Source organism: Esox lucius, chromosome 1 (assembly GCF_011004845.1).
Source record: "Esox lucius isolate fEsoLuc1 chromosome 1, fEsoLuc1.pri, whole genome shotgun sequence".
NCBI lineage: Eukaryota > Metazoa > Chordata > Actinopteri > Esociformes > Esocidae > Esox > Esox lucius.
The window spans coordinates 39,263,925-39,284,189 of NC_047569.1; the positions used below are offsets into that span (position 1 = coordinate 39,263,925).

The window sequence follows — 20,265 nt, forward strand, 5'->3', positions numbered from 1 at the left end:
ACAGAGGCCTCATCCAAAACAACTTACAGTAGCGAGGGCATAGTTTCATACTGGTCCCCATGGCAATCAAACCCTCATACGACTGCCTTGATCTCAGATTGTTTCACTCCCCACATCAGACTGGATACACACAATTACATTTTCTCTGTGGGAGGGTTTTAGTTAATGACGGCCACAAAAGGCCTGAAATAAAAAAACAGCAACATGAGAACATTGGCGGGCCTCGAAGATGTTGGTGTATATTCTGCTTTAGCATCGGTTATAACATAACTACAGGGCGGGACTTCATTGAAAGAACAGCAAATAACAGCGTTGAAGGCTTGTCTGAACAAAGAAAACATCTTGGCTTTTCTTCCGACTGGTTTCAGGAAAAGCGTTGTTTCGTTCTTTAGATCGGGTTAGGGTGGTCTAATCACCTGCAGAATAACTTCTCTCGCGCTCACACCAAAGGTTTCAAGCGCATGTCCAGACTGATGTGCGGAGCCAAACAGAACGTGAGCTTGTGAGATCAGGATGGTCTTACGAGGGTAACCGCAAGCACCAAGCACTACCAACTTAGATACAAGGTATGCTACATATGTGTGGTCCAATTCTGATTGGATGATGGGATCAAACCACCGTGCCAGTTGTGACACGTCTCTTCATCGTCTACACCCGTCAACCGATGTGGGCACAATCGGAATGTAGAACAGATCAGTGCATTGAACGCATGTAAAGACAAGGTGGAAAAATACTGCCGTTTTTCTCAGATCCAGATCGAACTGGCTGCACACACACTGACACAAGTTTCACAACTGACACAACAAAATTATAAACACACCCTTTCTAAAAACCAGGCATAATTCAACCCTGTTCCTGAAGAGCTAGAGTTCCTGGGTATTTTTGCTCCCAAACCGGATTCTCCTAATTAGTTTGAAAAGCAGAGTTGGGTTATTTATAACTAATGTTGGAGACCAAATCTACAGGAGGGTAGGTCAGCCCTCCAGAAACAGACGCAAACGTGCAAACACACCCTATTAATTAGCCACCACTATCTCCCTCTCACACACACACACACACACACACGTTTCATTAGTCATATTCAGTCTCCTATAAAACACAACCTGTTAGAACCAGCGTCACAGACACACTACATCTGTCTGACACAAGGTTAAAAAACCCACAAAACAAAAACACAAATTATTTTGGTTCTTCTATTTTCAAAAATCTATAATCCATACAAAGATGTGTGAAAGGCTGTGTGTCTCTGTGTCATACAGGGGTCTAGTACACGGTTAGGGCTGTCATTTAGGACTTGGGTGGTCCAAAACAGTGGACCATAAAAGTAAACCGGGTGCTATTTAGAACACAGTTTTCCAACATTCTCCATAGGCCCTGTTCTGAGTTAGTGTGCTATAAAGGTCACAGTGTCATTTAGGACACAGATTCCTCCCATCAGGACCCATTACACCATAGCATAGGTCACAACTCACTGGTTCCCAGAATGCTTAGTATTCCATGTGACCAGGAGTTAGGTGAGGAATGGAATGCTTGGCTTGGTTAATCTGGTAATCCAGCCACAAGGTAATCCAGCCACAAGGTAATCCAGCCGCGTGGTGATTTAATGCTCTTAGAAGATAATGCTGCTCTGCTCTGATGGAGAGCCGGTGGGAAATTCTAAGGAGGAAAAAGTTACAAATGCAGACAGAGCAAATAATTTAAAATCGTATAAAACAACTGTTAGTCGTGCTTGAGTTTTACAGGCCATCTGGCTTTTAGATTCTATCTACCAGACACCCTTGTAAGGCCTTGCCGACACGATATTCAAACCAGCAACCTTTCCGTTTCTCGCTCAGTGCTGAAACCACCACACTACCTGCCCCCTTTCCCATCTGACATTCCAGGCAGGCTCAAGCAAAACATTTTAACAAAGTTTCAACTATTGCAACCGTGATGTGATTCTTACAAAGACACACACAGCTGATAAATCGAGGGACACTCCTCTTGAACAACAGATGACCTCAGGGCTCCTGACAGCTCTCTGGAGAGAACAGAAAAGGAATCATGTGATTTCCCTATCAACATCTAATCCTGCCTCTTCTCCTCCCCCTTCCTCTTCACCCACTCTTCCTCACCCCTCACCCCCTCTTTCTCCTCCTCCAAACACTGCCCCACCTCCCCCTTTGTATAACCCCACCTCCTAGTTAGATTGAGGACAGACTCATAAACAAAAGAAAGGTGTCATGTTCTCCTGTTGTTAAAAATCAAAGGCCAGTCCCGTCATGTAAATCAGCCTGTTTAAAACAACACATTATCTCTGCTGGGTGGCATGGCATGATGGGTAACTAAGGAAGTGGGGTGGGGGGCTGGGTGGGGCTTCTAGACCAGGATGTTGTGCCAAAGGCCAACTGGACCCTATCAGCTATTAACACACAGTGGTCCTGTGAAGGGCACTACTGAGGGACTAGGGGTGTGTTTAGGATGCAGTTAAAGGACACAAGTTAGGGCCCTATGAAATTAGTTTTATGTTTTGGCCAATTTGGTTTGTTTTCAAAATTCAATTGTTTTCATTTTATTTTTCTGTGATTGCGTTTTATTCATAAACACCAACAAAAATAAAAGACATCCAGAAGTTTATTTTAGTAAGTGCTTTCAGAAAAAGTAATAGTACAATACAGTGCTACTAGTAAACTTAAATAAATGACATTCCATTTTTGGAGGCGGAGCTGGCGGAACGAGCGCTCATTTTCAAACCTTTCAAACACCTGAGTATTTCGTACAACACATTCACTGGCACTGAATGGCTTTCCCGCCACAAAAGAATCACTTGTACATTACAGTGGGGAGAAACAATATAATTTGGTATTTATAACACAATCCTTCTCCAAAGGTAATGAGCACATGCAGATTAAAAACAATAACATCAAAATAGGATTTTTTTACATTGGTAATGTCCTCTACATAAACTTCCTTAAGCTCTAATCATTTCTAAATGTACTCCACCATATAATATTGTTTCGTTAAGTATTATTGAAAGTTAATGTTTCTTCATTTATTTATTTTTCCAGTTTTTCCTTTGAAAATGTACTGAATACACACTACAGTATATAAACACAGCAGACATGTTTTGAAGGCACAGTAAGATAATTGGAAGTCATATTGTTGCTGCTGAATGTATAGAACGTTTCACCACTGATGTTTATTTTGAAAACGAAAGCCGGAGGTCTCGTTGTTGCTGCCGAATCTCTAATGTTCCCTTCATGATGCTAATCTATTGTAGCCAATCGTAGCTATCGAGGTTGTGACAGTTAGCTAGCTACCTTTGGCTGTCGCTCAGACGATGACGATGTCACAGCCACTTACTGAAAGTTCAACATAAACATGCGCGTGCACAGACACAGCCAGTTACGTTTCTCTGACCTCACTCGCTAGCTGTATACTCCAAACTTTGGGTGCAGGACACTGTTGCTTAGCTCTGATACTCGTGCGATAGTAAACTGCGTGAATATTTCATAAATATTTTCTGTCCAAATCAAAATTTTCTTAGGGCCCACAAATGGCTAGAGCCGGCACTGATTAGGGCAATATTATAATTATGTATTTTTAGAAATATGACAATAATCTGTTACGTGTTTGTCTGGATTCCGCAATTCTGTCTGCGTTCTCAGCAATGTTGAAACTATAGGACCCTAAAGAGTGTCTGACTACCTCCACTGCTATGGCTCGAGGACACTGTGGGGCCAGCCTGATCTCTCACACACCCAGATTTGTCGTGTGTTTTATACTATATTGTAGAGTTGTTTTCAAATTGTTCTCTCGTTATAGGCAACATTTTCACACCACACTGGCAGATTAATTTTTTGCTTAGTTCAAGCAAATGTCTACATATTCAAGGTTTTTAAACATTGTTGTTTTGCATTGCTCTCCTTACATCCTCTTAAAATACGTCTTTCCAAGACAAAGCACTAACCCTCTATTTGTCTGTCTGTCCGTCTCTCCAGTAACAGAGCTGTTAACCTAGTCTGTCTGTCGGTCTGTCTGTCCAGTATCGCTGTTGTACCGTCGTAACTACCCTGCTCAGAATAATTAAGGGAAAACAATCATCACAGTCAATTTACAAAGTAAATTATACTTCAGGGATTTCAATCTGTTCAGTTAGGAAGCACAAGTGACTGTAAATCAATGTCACCTGTTTTGGTGCAAATGAAACAGTGACATCCTGTGCACTGGAGAGGCAACATCAAGGCAACCCCCAAAAAGGGAAGGGTTTTGCAGGTGGTGGCCACTGACAATTGCTCTCTCCTTATCCATCCTCACTGATTCTTCTCTAGTTTTGCTCATGTCCTTGTCACTACTGGTTTCATGAGGCGGTACGTGCAGCCCATTCAGGTTGTAAAGGCAGTCCAGTGCCTCCAGGATGGTGCATCCATATGTGCCGTCGCAAGAAGGTATCCCAGTACAGTCTCAAGAGCATGGAGGAGATACCAGGAGATGGGACGTTACACAAGGAGAGCCGGACAGGGCCGTAGAAGGGCATCAACCCATCAGCAGGATCGGTATCTGCACCTTTGTGCAAGGAGGAACAAGAGGAGCACTGCCAGAGACATACTAAATGACTTCCAGCGAACTACTGGTCTGCATGTTTCTGACCAAACTGTCAGAAACTGACTCTATGAGGGCAGCATGAGGGCCAGATGTCCTCTAGTGGGACCTGTGCTCACAGCCCAGCACCGTGCAGCTTGATTGGTAACACCAGAGAACACCAGAATTGGCAGGTCCGCCATTGGCGCCCAGTTCTCTTCACAGATGAGAGCAGGTTCACACTGAGCACTTGTGAAAGACGTGAAAGAAAGAGTCAGGAGATGCCGTGGTGAACGTTATGCTGCCTGCAACATCCTTCAGCTTGACTGGTTTGGCGGTGGGTCAGTGGTGGTCTAGAGAGGCATATCCTTGGAGGGTCACACAGACCTCCACATGCTAACCAATGCTACCCTGACTGCTGTTAGGTAACGAGATGAAATCCTCAGACCCATCGTCAGATCTTACGCTGGTGCAGTGGGCCCTGGGTTCCTCCTGGTGCAGGACAATGCCTGGCCTCATGTGGCCAGAGTGTGTAGGCAGTTCCTGGATGACAAAGTAATTAATGCCATTGACTGGGCCTGACGTTCCCCAGACCTGAATCCAATTGAGAACCTCTGGGACGTTACTATCAGTGCATCCGACACCACCAAGTAGCGCCACAGACTGTCCAGGAACTCACTAATGCCCTGATCCAGGTCAGGGAGGAGATCCCCTGGACACCATCCGCCATCTAATCAGGAGCATGCCCAGACATTGTCAGGAGTACACACTACTGAGTCACATTACGAGTTGCCGTGATGAAATTCACACAAGTTGGAACAGCCTGTGATTTCAATTGTCTACTTGCATTTTCGGTGTGAGTTTGAATACTGCCCCCACATTCGCTTGGTGATTTTGGTTTCCACTGACCGTTACGTCATTTTGTTGAAGGAATTACACAATGCACAGTAAAGATTTTGATCATTAATACATTTCCTTCATCGAGACCCGAAGCGTTCCCTTCAATCCTTTGAGCAGTGTATATTGAATTTTCCATCACCATGGAAACCTTCTACAAAAGCATGTCAGCTATTCACTTTCAATAACTGACAAAAAAAGACTAGAGAAAGGGAAGGGAAGTAGAAGTGGAGAGAGACAGTGGAGAGTTATATTTCTCTCTGTATTAATTCAGACAAATCTTGGTTTGCTGAAATCTATTCTTAATATCCTTCTGCACAATACAACCACAATCTTTCCCCAATTTGTCAATGCCATACTCCTCACAGAGGAGGCCCTCTCTTCAAGCAACAGAGAAGGAAGGAAATGTTTTTGCGGTTGGATTTGATGAGAGAAAGACCAGTGTGTCATGAATGGCCCTGAGGACAACACAGACGGACAGACAGACATGTCCCTAACCATCATGAAATCCTGCCTCTCTGTATACGGATGTGAAACCGACTGGGTTCTGACCTACAGGGGGGAGGGGGGAGAGAGAGAGAGAAACACCCATGGAGGTGTAGAGAGAATGAACAACGCTCCCATCTCTACTATTTTGTCAGACTCCTAGTCTCCGTCTCCTCCCTCCCTCCATACCTCTCCCCCCCCCCCTCCTTGTTATTCTCTCCCTCTCTCTCTCCCTCTTTCTACTCTCCTTTCTATCTCGGCTTATCGTGCACATGGCCCACAGCCGATTATGTTCCTGACATCACCAGATGTTGAGGACTTAAGGATGATTGTTGTCCTGTCATTATTTGAGGCCCATACGGACCCAAATGGACTAACATAGACCCAAAATGACCCCCAGGGACTGACAGGAATCGACATGGACCCTCAGATATCCCAGGGCGGGGGACAACCCTCCCATCATGGGGAAAACTATGATTTGTCCCCCAAGATATATCACTGCAATCTTGCTCATTACAGACACTTAATAGCACATTTTTAAGTTTCAGAAGATTGCAAACCCCACCCCTTTGCCTCTCAATGGTTTGATCCACTGCCCCCCCCCCCCAGCCGTGGTGCATCGTGCAGGTACAGTGCGTGTGTGGGAATCTGACAGAGTCTGTCGTTGGTGGTTGACCTTCAGTAAGTAGTTCAAACAAAGGATATTTTCGAAATGTCTTTACTTGCACCACTCATTACAATAAAACACAACAGTCACCAGCCTTCATTTTCGCTGCATTGAATTACAGGTCACTCGTTATGTTAGCTAGCGTCTACCCAACATTTAATAGCTAGCTACAGTAACATCAACCAGTGTTTGCAGCCGTGTGAATTCGAGTCAATGAGAAAAGCTTGCAGTGCAGTGTATGTAGTGTTCCTTAGCTGGCAAGGTGACGCTGTTCGTGTCTACAGTCTGAAATGAACCAAACGCACGTCGCTAACGTCCAGTAAGTTGGTTTTATGTTGGTAGGGTTCAGACACTAACTGAATTTGCAAAGCTACAGTAACAAGCAAACCGAGGTCGCAAACTAAAACAGTATTACAGCACTACTTTCGGTGTCCCCCTAAAGAATTGCTCTTGAGAAAATGTAATGTAATTGTCCCCTCCAAAGTTGATATCATATTCTCCCCCCATGTGTGTCGGGACTGTGTGTCGGTCCAGGTTTGCGTGTCGGGTCTGTGTGTCGGTCCAGTTTGTGTGTCTCTGTCGGTGGTGGTGTGAGTGAGGGAAAAGCCGGTCGAGAGAGAAGCGGACAGCTTCACTGCAGTAGTGTTCTGGAGCAGAGCTCCCTGGGCCTTCAAGTTTCCAGACTGCTGTCTGTAGAGCCGCTCCACTCAGCAGGCCAGCATTGTATCAGTCTCAACAGGATTAGACACAGGACAGGAGTCTCTCTCTCTGTCTCACTGCCACTCCACAGAAGAGAGCACAGCGCCTAATCACCTGACTAAAGAGGGATTTGTGGGAAAAGGACCCGTGTTGCCTTCATTCTCTCTCTGACTCACTCCCTCACTCTTGTAATTCCTGTAAAGAAACACCATGCTTCAGCATTCCTCTCTATCCCTTCTCCCCTTGCTGTCTTTTATTTCTTCACTGGGCGCTCTTCCCTCATCAGTATTCAGTTCCAGGCCCGTTTCTCTCCTACCAAAGGACTCAACGCAGGCAGGTGTGTGTGTGTGTGTGTTGTCAATTAAAAAGTTCCAGTAACCGTCTCAGCCAATAGCAGGGCTGGCAGGATTGTCTGTGGTTTCGCTCTGTCTCTCCTCCCATCATGCACTCATTCATGGGGACCTGACCATGATGCTGGCTGAAGACACCCAGGGAGAGGACGGGTCTGGGAAGGGCTGATAAACAAGAGTGACAGCATTTAGACATTTTCCAATGACCACAGAGCTCCAGAACCATTATCAGCACCTGGAGGACAAAGCTTCGTCTGGATCCCAGAGACTGCAGCTAGCCGGATCCCCGGCTCAGAGCCTGGTGCGTGGGAGGCATCAGTTGCTGACTGGCTGGCATGAAGGCTCGTGTTCAGGAGGAAACAGTCTCAAGGACAGACGGCGTGGAGTCAGAGGACAGGATAACATCCTGATACAACAGCCATGGCGGTGACCATGACGGTCAGTGGGGGAGGGGAGGGGGCGGCGCACACGGAGTCCACGGTGACAACCAGGGACGGCTGCTACCACGGGCCGGCTACACTGTCGGTCACTGGGAGGGGGGTAACGCTGTTGTATCATCTCCTTCTTCCTCTCGGTCTATCCTCCACTCCTCTCAGTGTCTCTCCCATAAGGCTGAGTGAACGCAGAGTAGCGAAGAGCAGAGCTTACTGACAGACAACTGCAGAGACGACATTAATCATCTCCCCTTTCACAAAAATGTCCGCTCTCACATCAGCAGCAGCCCTGGCCGGTCCCACTCTGTGTTTTTCGGAGTGTCTTATATTTCTCAATGGTGTGTGTGTGCGCGCGCCCCTGCTGTTTGACAGCTACTGCATCAACGGGGGGAGGATCAGATCATCAACTCAGACGATCCAGTCTAGGGGCAAACGGGATCCAGTCTAGGGGCAAACGGGATCCAGTCTAGGGGCAAACGGGATCCAGTCTAGGGGCAAACGGGATCCAGTCTAGGGGCGAAAGTGCTCAAGCCATGTTAATGTGCTGCTTCTGCCTAATGACACCAAACTAACTTGTCTGCATGTCAGGTATGTAGTACCACCTGAGGATGATGACTCACACACGTAGTTGTCCAAAATGAGGACACCAAATGAGGACACCAAAGTTGATCACCCTTCAAAATCCTACTTTCCTTAATCCTAAAGCGAGCAGCATGCTTATTAGATTTTGCTTTTGTGAGTATGAAAATGAAAGCATTTCCTCACATACAGTGTTCATTCCCCAAAAAAATCTGTTAAAAGAAATGACGAGCCTCAGTCTGTGATCAAAATGAATAGGCTTTTCATGACCCTAACCTTAACCTCAATACGCTAACATGCATGCCTAAACTTAACCTAGCCCCTAACTAAAGCTTAACGCTAATTGTAACTACTGCTGTAAATTTTGCACTAATTCCAAAAAATGTTATAATTGGTATGAAAGCTAGCCCTGACATAAAAGGTAATCCTTAGCAGGAGCAGGACAAGCACACATCATTCCATTCTACATTTCACTGATGTGTTGGACATTTCTTCTGTTGTATTCTGCATGCAATGACATCACAGGGAGGTAAATAAAACATTGTATCTTTATGTCTGTCTGCCTGCCTACCTACGGTGGCCTGTGTGTTAAAGTCCCTACAGTTAAAGTGTTTTCATCTCCATAAATAAAACATCCTGTGTTCTACTTCTAACTGCTATCTAAGAGAATCTACAGTCAGTCTGTCTGACTCCTTATAGGGTTCCATCTGCCTGTCTGCCTAGCTGGCTGTCAGTCAGTCCGCCTATCTACCTACCTACATACATGTCTGTCTGTCTGTCAGTCAGTCTATATGGCTCTGATTTTTGTCCTGAACGTTTTTGCTAGGTTGCACTCTCTCCCCTTCAGAGTCTACTGTAAATCAGTCTCGGCGGATCAATGAGTCATCGAATCAACTCTGGAAAGTCAGACTGTCTCCCTGATTTAGCAAGTGCTTCTGCACCAAAATACACAGAACAGGAGGTTGAGAGGAGAAATCAACAACCTCTTGTGCTGGGCTATGCTGTGCTGTGTTGGGTGTTTCTGTCTGCTGCTTTCTTCACGTGTTTACAGGCTCATCAGGATGTGACGGCATGATCAGGATTATTAACCCTTCATTCGCTCTGTCTCAACATTCAGTCAGCCCGCCACAATTACATCTCACTCATTATTCAGGCATCTCTTTTCAGCGCCACATTTAGTGCTTGTACTCAGTGTACGTCTGTGTTCTGAATGATTTCAGACCACTGGCAAAGTCTTGTTTGACTCCATTGTTGTGTTGCTGGGAGCTAGGAGCTCTCAGTGCAGTGAAGCTGGTTAAAGAAGCAGTGTGTGTCGTCCCAGGCTGGGCGAGTGTTTTAGCGTGCGCGCGTGCACGAGTGCGTGCATGCATGCGTCTCCAGGCTGCCCATGTGCCGTAGAGCTGTAGTCTGTTCTGCTGTGCAACACTGCACAATACTCCTGTCACTGCCAAGAACAACCAAGGGGAACACTGAAGTGGAACTATGTACCTCAACTCTCCCTTTCTCCCCCCCCCCCCCCCCCACTCTTCTGCCCCCCCACCACTCTGGAGAAGTGGTAAGAACCAGACCAGGACCACGGGTGACAGGGACTTCAGACCTCTTTTCTCTTCTTTATTAGGGCTTGTTTACATAAAATGAGAGAATAAAAAACTTGAGCTTGCATAATCACTTCCATAGAGTTTGAATTTACACTGGCACACTCAAGATGTACCACACAAGACTGGCTGTTACTCGTGGGAAAACCGGTGGGTGCACACTACACAGAAACTTGACTCAGTTCAGACAATTGTCCACACACTTGTAAACCTCAATCAGTTTCAGTGCTGTTTCTCATAAGGCAGTTGTGTTTGTTATCCTTAGTGCATAAGAGAACTGTCAATGTCTAGTCTTGATTGTAGGTTTTGTATTTGCATTTGGGGCCGGACCTAATAACTGTCAGTGCAAGTCAATCTGGCTGTCTGGATGCAGATCAATCAGAATAGATCAATCAGAGACATAACATTAGGTGTGCTGTAGTCAGTTGTTAGGTAAATGTAGGATTGGGCAAGTACTGGTTAGCTCAGCAAATTACCTTCTACACCAAGAAGACTTCTTCAACAGATGAGCAAAGAATAAAAGAGAAAAAAGAGCTGGCATACAAACTTAACTGAGAAATAACATGACAAGATGTCATGTTTTGAGAGTCTATGGTTGCCAATGGAACTGATTCATTGATGACGTCACTCCTGACGACAGTAGCATGATAAATTCGAAAGTGTACAGAAACATCTTGCCTGCTCAGTTACAAACATTTCTCAACACTCACTGAGCAACCCAAAACATTCTCATAAAGCAACCTAGAGTCACAGTTATTGGCCAAGACAATCATCAGACCGGAATCCAAATGAGCAGGCAATGATTGCGAACCACGTGTCACGTTGCTCGTCTATGAACTCTCAACCTCCTCAAACAAGGAAAGAGACAAGGAAACCGCCAGCGAGCAGCGTGAGTTGATGCCAGTTATGAGCCCTGTCCACAAGGTCAACAGAGCCGGTCAGCAGCCCCTCCCTCCTGCCCCACCTCCCTCTGGCTGGCCCCCCCCCCACCCTCCCTCCCTCCCTTCCACCTGCTCTTTCTACCTCTCACCCTCCTGTTCCCCCCAACATCTCTCCCTCCAGCTCCCTCCCTTGTCTTTTCACGAACACCCCTGTGATACAGTACTTTGTAAGGGAGAAGATGACCTGAAGGACAAACGGTGGCAATGTGGGGGGGGGGGGGGGGGCAGGTGTCTATTTTTAATGATCTTGATTAGAGACAAACATTGTGCTTGGCCACTGAGACCACCTATACACCTGCAAAGTTACACATACATTATATAGGAACGTTCAGTCATTCACTGTCATTAACTCAATTCATTCATCTATTAGTGGAGGTGGTTCCCTACCCACCTTGAGAAAGGTGGTGGTGGTGTGGGGGGGGGACAATGAGGGGGAAAAGGGGAGACAGTGAGTTGGGAAAATCGACAGGAAGCAAAGAGGTTGTTGAAGGTAATTTCCTCTCAGAGGATCAGAAGATTGAATTGTAATGAAGGAGAGACACGACGCCATGAAGATGGAGGAGAGGCTGACAGAGAAAGAAAGTACATGCTGACACAATGAGTGTGCGTGCACACGCACGCACCCCATTAGCAAATACAACATTTCCATCTCAGCGGCCCGGTGGTACACTGATTTATAATCACAGACACATGGACACTGACCCAGCAGCAGACAGACGGACACAGACATGAACAACACCCAGGAAAGCAGAGCGCAAAACAAGCCGCATCAAGGCAATGCCACTCAACGCTATCAGATCAGAATGAAACTTTGTTTTATCACCCAGCGCTCATTAGGATGTAACATGGTTTGGTTGCTGATGTGTTCTTGGGGACAACACTGTTTGACTGAGCCGTTGGCGTTTTCCACGACTCAGGGGGACTGCTGCTGTGAGCCGGACTGACCACTCTAGTGGGAATCTAATAAGCCTGACAGAAAGATATGAATCTTTGGACCTGCCTGTTTTACAGAGAGGCAGGGTCAAGTGGGTGACTCCCCTCACTCTACGAAACCAGATGCCGCCTCTTACAGAGAGACTGCTACATCTGTGATGAGCTGTACTGTAGGAAGACACACACACACACACACGAGCCAGACATTGTGCGAACCAACCAACCGGGTATAGCCTGCTGAACAAATAAAGCCTCTCTATTTATGAGCAGAGAGCCGACTCTATTCTCTGTCTCTCTCTCGTTCTGTCAGTCTCAGAGAGTGTGGCTAGAAATGGCCCAGCTCCAGGAGAAGACATGCGCACTCTGGGAGAGGCAGCAGTCACACAGCACAGACCTGGTCAGACAGAGGACCAAAGACAAACCCACTACAGAGGATTTATTTTCAGGACCGTCCACCACAATTGAGTGTCCCATTTTCCATCCAGGGTCAGAGAAGAAAACAGAAGGACAACAGCAGATGGTTCCAATATCCCACAACTTGCAAATATAAAATATATGGAACCATTTAACAGAGACAGAAAATGTGTGAACTCTGCATTAATGAGCCAGATTATTGGTGTACCAGGTGGCTTGAAAATCAAATCAATTAATATAAGTACAGTGAATTAGCTCTGTGACATGAAGCCACAATTTGGATTATTCTTTTAGATATATTTCTTCTTTCCGCTTTCGTTTATTGTGAAGGAAAATGGAAGTAGTTATAGGAGAGATTTTTTGCTGAAAGAGCGGTAGGTTGGATTCGAACCCCACACTGCAGAATTTGGATTCGAACCCCACACTGCAGAATTTGGATTCGACCCCCACACTGCAGAATTTGGATTCGAACCGCACACTGCAGAATTTGGATTCGACCCCCACACTGCAGAATTTGGATTCGACCCCCACACTGCAGAATTTGGATTCGACCCCCACACTGCAGAATTTGGATTTGACCCCCACACTGCAGAAGTAAATGTGGACTGAAGGCAACAGCTCAGACCATCTACCTTTAGTGACTTGGTCGCTCTGGGTTCTGGGTTCTGGTATCTTACTCAGCCATCTCGTTATGATTGCACTAACTGGAAGGATGCAATCTGGATAAGAGCATCTTCCAAACAGCCAAAAGCGCTTCAAGTATTGTCCACTCATCACTAATTGCATAGCAGGGCGTAATCTGTTCTAACTTTCGGTGTAACAAGGCACTGCGGTAAAGAGAGCACTCGGTCACGAACAAAACATCCTGAGGGCCAGAAAAATTTCAGCTATTCTGTGTTGCAACAATCAGATGTGAGCGCTATCAGCAATTGTCCAAGCACATGATGCAACTTTCCCCATAAACTTAACGGCAGATGTTTAAAATGGCTGACCTCACAGTTACAGCTGGTGGATTTTCCTGCAATTCCATTAACGTATACAAAGAGTGCATCCTGAATGGCACCCTATAAACTATGTAGCGCACTATTTTCTGCGCCCTGGGGCTTTGGGGAAGTGCACACTACAGGAAATAGGGCATCATTAGGGTCACCCCCCAATCATAATGACAGAGCTGGGGTTTCTGGGGGTTTCGGGACAGTCAGCCTGGGGTAAAAAAAAAAAAAACTGTTTCCTGTTAAATGAAAGGAGAAACAACTTTACAAGTAAAGAGGAAGAAAGAGCAGGAAAAACACCATGTTGGGTAAAACTGGTCTCTCTTTATTACAGTTATAGCAGGGGTCACAGTTGAGGAAACAAAGATGTGGATCTATTGTCTGTATGTCTGTCTGTCTGTCTGGGTCCATTGAAGAAGAGCAGTAGGGTCTCCATAGAGTTTGTACAAGCTGTTCATAAATTCAGCTCAAGGTCCATGGGGTGGGTTGGTGTGTGGTCAGCAGCACAGACGCGTGCCCCAACACCCCTCCCCCTCCCTACACGCGCCACCACAGGATGTAGTCAACACCCTCCACTCCTCAGAAGAACTGTTACCATTCAACACTACAAAGGATTAGTCTCACCCAGGCCTACAACTTCACGTGATACACCCCACCAAGGTTTGGCTCAACCATAAATGAAAAACTGGCATTCCATTAATCACACCTGATCATCCCAAGGAACAGAATCTAGACTATTGATCAGCGTTCTGGTTCTGCAAAGAGCTAAATGAAAATACAGTAACTCATAACCATTCACTGTGATAGGCCTATTACCCAGAGTGTAGAAGAATTGATTTCCTGCGACAGTTATAATAACCAATGTTTCCAAGGATCATGCATCTGATCGAAACATGCTGAGAGGTTCTGAGGAAGGAACGGGACTAAGAAGCAGAACTTCTTTATTACAATACAGCACATCAACACCACGGCTCCCCACTACTTTCCCTGGGAATACAATAACCATGTGCATGTGATGGTCCTGGGCATGACCGCCTCGCTGACCATGTCTGTATCCGTCTGTCTGTCACTGACCATGTCTGTATCCGTCTGTCTGTCTGCGTCTGTCTGTCACTGACCATGTCTGTCTCCGTCTGTCTGTCACTGACCATGTCTGTTTCAATCTGTCTGTCTGTTTCACAGGGTCTAGACATTTCTATGAATCTTCCTTTAGTCGTAAAACACACACAGTCATCTTACCCCACATTAAACACACACACACACTAAGTGGGATAGGAGGTTTGTGTGCCAAACACCTGAGGACCATCTGGAATTCTTCTGTCCAAAGCAGACTGGGGCTAGACAGGTGCAGTATTTCCTTTTGGATGAGTAGACCATGCATTGTTCCCACCCAGGTACTGGGCCCTTATCTAAGCTGTCACATGCTCAAGTGTGAATAGGCCTACCCAGGTACAATAGCCCAGGCCTAGCCTCATATAAAAAAAAAGCAGGATTCATATGAAACACGAACTGTTTAAGATTCATTGTGGAGGGAATTGTGAGACACACGGCAGGAAATTCAAAAATGTTTTTTCTCCTCGCGAACACGTGACGTTGTATGTAACAAACGATTTATTTTTGTAGCGTTATTGAGACCGACACTTTATAAACATGACTAGACACAACGTTGTTCTCCCGTCCCACCGCATCTATGCGGTGTCGAGCGTCCGACCGTCTGACAACAACATTCATAACCCAAACCCCGCCGTCGCCTTTCATTTGATCTCTGCTGCAACCGTCAGCAACCCCCTTTCTCCTCTCCTAGCTGTAATTCCTGATATGTTATTACCTTCCTTCCGGTCAGCAGCCCCCCCCCCCTCACACACACACACACACACAACACTTAGTTCACACGTTAACAACATTATTTGTGTTTATTAGGGTCCGCACAAGTGATTCCACAAAGCACAGAGATACACGATTCATTCTAAACGCAAACTGATACACGAGTGACTGTTAATGACACACTGAGGATTCATTAGATATATTGCACTGAGCTTTTTACGTGCATATGTACCTATACTGAAAAGATTTATAGGTAGACCCAAAAGAAAAATTATATTTAGAAAATGTCAAATAACCACACGGTGAAATTGTGCCAACAATCCCAGATGACAAAAGACCTGGTATATTATCGTTTCATACCCAAACACTACTACACAAGGTGGTTTGGCCTACATACAAAAGAAATATAGAACGTTACAAAGCCATAGAAATATGCCAAACAAATAGCCTGTAGGTTACAGAGAGCAGAGCACGCAGTAATCTAATGAGCTTTGATTTGGAATCCGTGATTCCAAGCTAACTAGACAGACGGGATCAAACCACACGGCGTGTCATTACATTCGGGCAGCATTCCTACCTCAATATAGCCGGCCAGCCCAGGAACTACGATGCCCAAAATAAGGACCGAAATCGCGGGGACTTGACCCATCTTCCAAGCTGATCTTTTCAGCGATAGTATAGACAAATTGCCCTCAATGCCGTGAAGACCAAGTCCGCGGTAAGCAAGGAGACGAACAAATGTCCTCGAATTATAGGTAAATCTCTTCTAACGAACTGAGCTAGTCCCGCGCTGCTTTTCTTCCCGGAGATCCACAGCGAATGTAGAACTACTGGCCTGTTACGGAGGTGCGTGCTTGTATTCGCGCAATAGAAACGTTCTCTCTCACCTATGTGAAGGCGGACACAATAAGGACTAGCCACAATAGTGGAATTTGTGTTTCTCCTTCGAAATTAAAGTCCCCCAATGAAAGGGTTGAAAATTGATGCAGACGGGAATCATGCCAAATCTGGACCAGCTAATGGTTACCATTTAAAATGTTTTTATATGATTTTAAATGAAATAAAACAAGTCATTATTAATGACAGTAAAGCAAAAAAGCTTACATCTCACTTTTAATATTAGACCTGACCTTTTTATTTGAGGAGTAGCCTACTAGCATGCGCTGTACCGGCCAAGCTCAAGACTGTGGACCCATATATCAGGAATTGCCTTACCACGTGACACAGAACATAATTGTGAAGAATACATACTGTAGTGATTTGGCTCTCATTGGAGGACTTTGGCTATGGGAAATCACTTTAATGGGCAGTCTGTTGGATGTATTGGGAAAAACACAGCAATGTTCCAGCCCTTAGCTTGACAACTGTGAAAAACGTAGCTTTATATTAGTGTAAAAAAAACTAAGCTTTTCAAGCTCTTAATGTCTCAAGGTTTTTGACAACATAGCAACTGACCATTAGGCAATGGACACAGAGACAAGCATTAATAGAAATGTTGCTTAGCTGATCTCCCTCTGGCAGTCCTCTTCCACCCTAGAATTGGCAGTAGGGGACTATCAGATTGTGGTATTGATAACTTGTTGTTGTGTCACCAGAAAAACCTTTATTAAAAAGTTCCTTTCAATCAAATCAATATAAGCAAAAAGGTGGTCTTGCAACAAACAAAAAGTCCACCTTTATAAAGAAACACTGTGCAACGATTTTAATGTATATGCCCAGGGGTATGCCCAATATTCATATCTCAACATTGACTGGGCCAAGTCTGTTGGGAGTTGCTGTGTTGAAGCTGGACCTTCATTACAAATTGGACATCACAAAATGGTGGGTCGGGGAAAGAAAAAATGACAATGGGTCTCTAGTCCCCACCTTAGCCAGCATAACTTCTGCATGTCAATTTCAACGGGACTTTTAATTTACAAGGAAAGATACGCGTTCCACTATTGTAGATAACCCTTATTGTGGGTGTCTTCACATAGGTCCCTCTTGCTCTTTCTCTCTCCCTCTCTCTCAGGCTCTCTCTCGCTCTCTCCCTCCCTCGCTCTCTCGTTCTCTATCTGGTTCTCTCTCGTTCTTTCTCTCTCTCTCTCTCTCTCTCTACCCTCTTGTTCTCTCTCCAGTCACATTACACCCTGACTCACATTTTGGAATACACTGCGCCGCCATGCGTCAGATTCCTACCGGATGTGAATTCATCAGATTAGGCTTACTGTACTGTTACCGCTATGGATGAAGTCCTATTATAGCCACGGATGTCTGTACGTCGTGTATCTAAATGTAGTCCTACACATTTGTACACACTGTACATTTGATTTGACATACAGTTAAATGGTATGGACAAGTATACGACTACAAGAAAATTAAGTGAAGTGCAATAACCTGCCCCTAAATTTTGCGACGAACTGCCCTAATGAATAATTTGATAACTTATTAATGGAGAATAGAGTAGGCATTAATTAATCATAAGGAAGACTAAATCTACGCTTCCCCCTCGGACGTGATCTCTGTCATCAAGAGTAAAGTTCTCTGTTCTCCAGAAATATAGTGCACAGTTGAAAGGAAAAGGTTGCCCTTTAGGGTAAAACTACTTCCCTGCTGTCAAGAAACGGCTCCTCAGGGTAAATATCCGTTGTAACCGGAATCCAACTCCCCTGAATTTCACATTAACTCACAGTGTGCATCTGGATTTTCCCAAGTTTAATAAGACCCAGTCAAAAGTAGAGCACACTATTTGGGATATATTATATAAATATGAACTGTTCTATGACCAATGATTGGTGCAAAGAATAAAAGCGTCCCCAACCAAACCAAAACTAGAGACTACAATAATAATCTTATTCTGATCATAACACCAGGGGGCTTTAAAAAAAAAAAAAGCAATCACAAAGAAGCACAAGCAATCTTTCAGATTGAAAATAAAATACGCTTCACTCAGACGGCAGAGAAATCCCCTTGCATAACCATCTCTGTCCCACCATCCCATAAAAGGGACTTTCGGTTTTAAAAGCTTACAAGCAACCGAAAGTTGCTTCCAAAATGGAAGTAACTCATTACTACGCCCTCATTACTGCTACTCGGTTCTGGTCAAATGTAGTGCACTATATATCGGTGTCCATTAAAGATGAGGCTCCGGACACGGTCTGTCCACTTCATGGGTATGAGTATGTGAAGCGTAATTGGTGTTAAAAAACGACGCCCTAAATTACCTATTCTCATGCCAGCTTCCAGACTCAAATTGTTGTGTTTACGGTTGGGATTGTTGTCTATTTATAGGTTAGACTATTCGTGACATTCAAAAGTCAATATGATTTATTTTTTCTCTTTGCATAAGATTTTTCAAGCATTTCTATACATTATTTGACAGGAAAGCGGTGAAAGATGCTAGGTCTGACTGAAACCGAAGCTGCTGCGCATGTGCCCCGCCGGTAACCGCCCAGATCGCCAGACAACCTCCGGCCACGTCCTTATGATCCCAGCCGCTTCACAAACAATACGTATTGTTTAGGCTAGTGACCGGATACATTCATGAGCATGCTGGGGGTTTACCCTTCGCCATGGGAGAAATCTCTACAGGGATTAGATGTCAAACATTATAGGCTACACGTAGGAAAATAGTTTTAATCTTATTTCCAATAGTAACACTGCTTTATATATACACACACTGTATAAACACACTACTGAATCTTTTATTTAACTTTATACAGGAGAATTAACTAGTCTTTGTTCAACCCAACATCCTGGGGCGTGGCTGTGTATAAAAACAGGGTCATGAGTGTACCTGGACGTTTTCTGTGACGAATAGTGATGAGAGGAGTTGAGGACATACCTGTGGAAAACACACACGCACGCACGCCCGCCCGCCCGCCCACCCTTCGGCAGGATCAGTCTTGCAGCGGGCACCACCCATCAGTGCCATTTGCCAGCCTCCAATGCCATCGTGCATTATCCGGGGAATGGGTTTAACCTCTGGAGTAGATGAAGCGGGTCCTGTTATTATACGATCAATCCATTTCGTGGATAAAACATTTTAATCCAGGTCACTGACTACCAATGGAAATTAAAATGTCACCACATTAAATCCTCGGTGCAGTTGTGTAAGTTAACACGATGAGTAAGCAAAAGTCCCCCAGTGCCTCACCAGTAACAACACCGATTATGAAAATCAAGATCCTGAGTCATAGATCATCAACTTTATTGAACATTTGAAACATATACTTAATTTAATATGATGAAAGATGTGGCCTTTAAAGGTATTGCACTCCTGTAATCTTATAATATGCTCCTGGCAAACCCAGAAGAGGATTGGCTTTTCCCTGGGGATTGGCTCCACTCAAGGTTTCTTCCTTGGTTAAGACCATCCTAGGGAGTTTCACAACCACTATTCTTCATTTTTTATTTTTGTAATTTTGCAAATGCTCTCATCCAGACCAACTTAAAGCAGTGCCATAACCTTGGCTTTGTAAGTGCCATCCTAAGCTACACAAGACCCCTTCTATTTCTTGTTCCTTTGGAGTTTAAGCTTTATTTCGTTGATTGATTTTAGTTACGTCACTCTAGTGGTATAAAATAGTTTTGGTTGCCGGTACACTAACAAGTAGAAAATGTGTGGAGTGGTAGCTCCATTTATTGACTGTATTACAGTCTAATTTTAAAATATTTAGATACATAAACCAGAGCCACAGAAAACGAAGAAAACAAGTTAATATTTGGTGGCCTTTTGTCAAGACCTCAAGTAAAATCTATTTTAAAACAACTTTACAGGACTCAACTGTTACATAACCTAAAACACTGCCTACCCCAGGACACTGCTGTTTCAGACACGCTCCATTAGAAGACACGTAATACATAAAATAATACAAATGTGAACAGACTGGGTGGTTTAAACTTAATTTATTAT

At 44.7% G+C, this 20,265-nt stretch overlaps 1 protein-coding gene across 7 annotated transcripts in view; it reads right to left on the reverse strand.

The window, feature by feature from the left end:
* aplp2 (amyloid beta (A4) precursor-like protein 2) overlaps nucleotides 1–16,244 on the reverse strand; it is a 51,649-nt gene extending 35,405 nt beyond the window's left edge. For 3 of the 7 annotated variants that reach the window (XM_010903056.4, XM_010903058.4, XM_010903054.3), the window contains exon 1: nucleotides 15,949–16,244. In XM_010903056.4, coding sequence (XP_010901358.2) covers nucleotides 15,949–16,020 — 72 coding nt within the window. In that variant the 5' untranslated portion in view covers nucleotides 16,021–16,244. The remainder of the gene's footprint in view (nucleotides 1–15,948) is intronic. The other 4 variants (XM_010903057.4, XM_020046758.2, XM_020046751.2 and 1 more) reach the window with 2 other exon arrangements.
* Nucleotides 16,245–20,265: the final 4,021 nt, after the last annotated feature.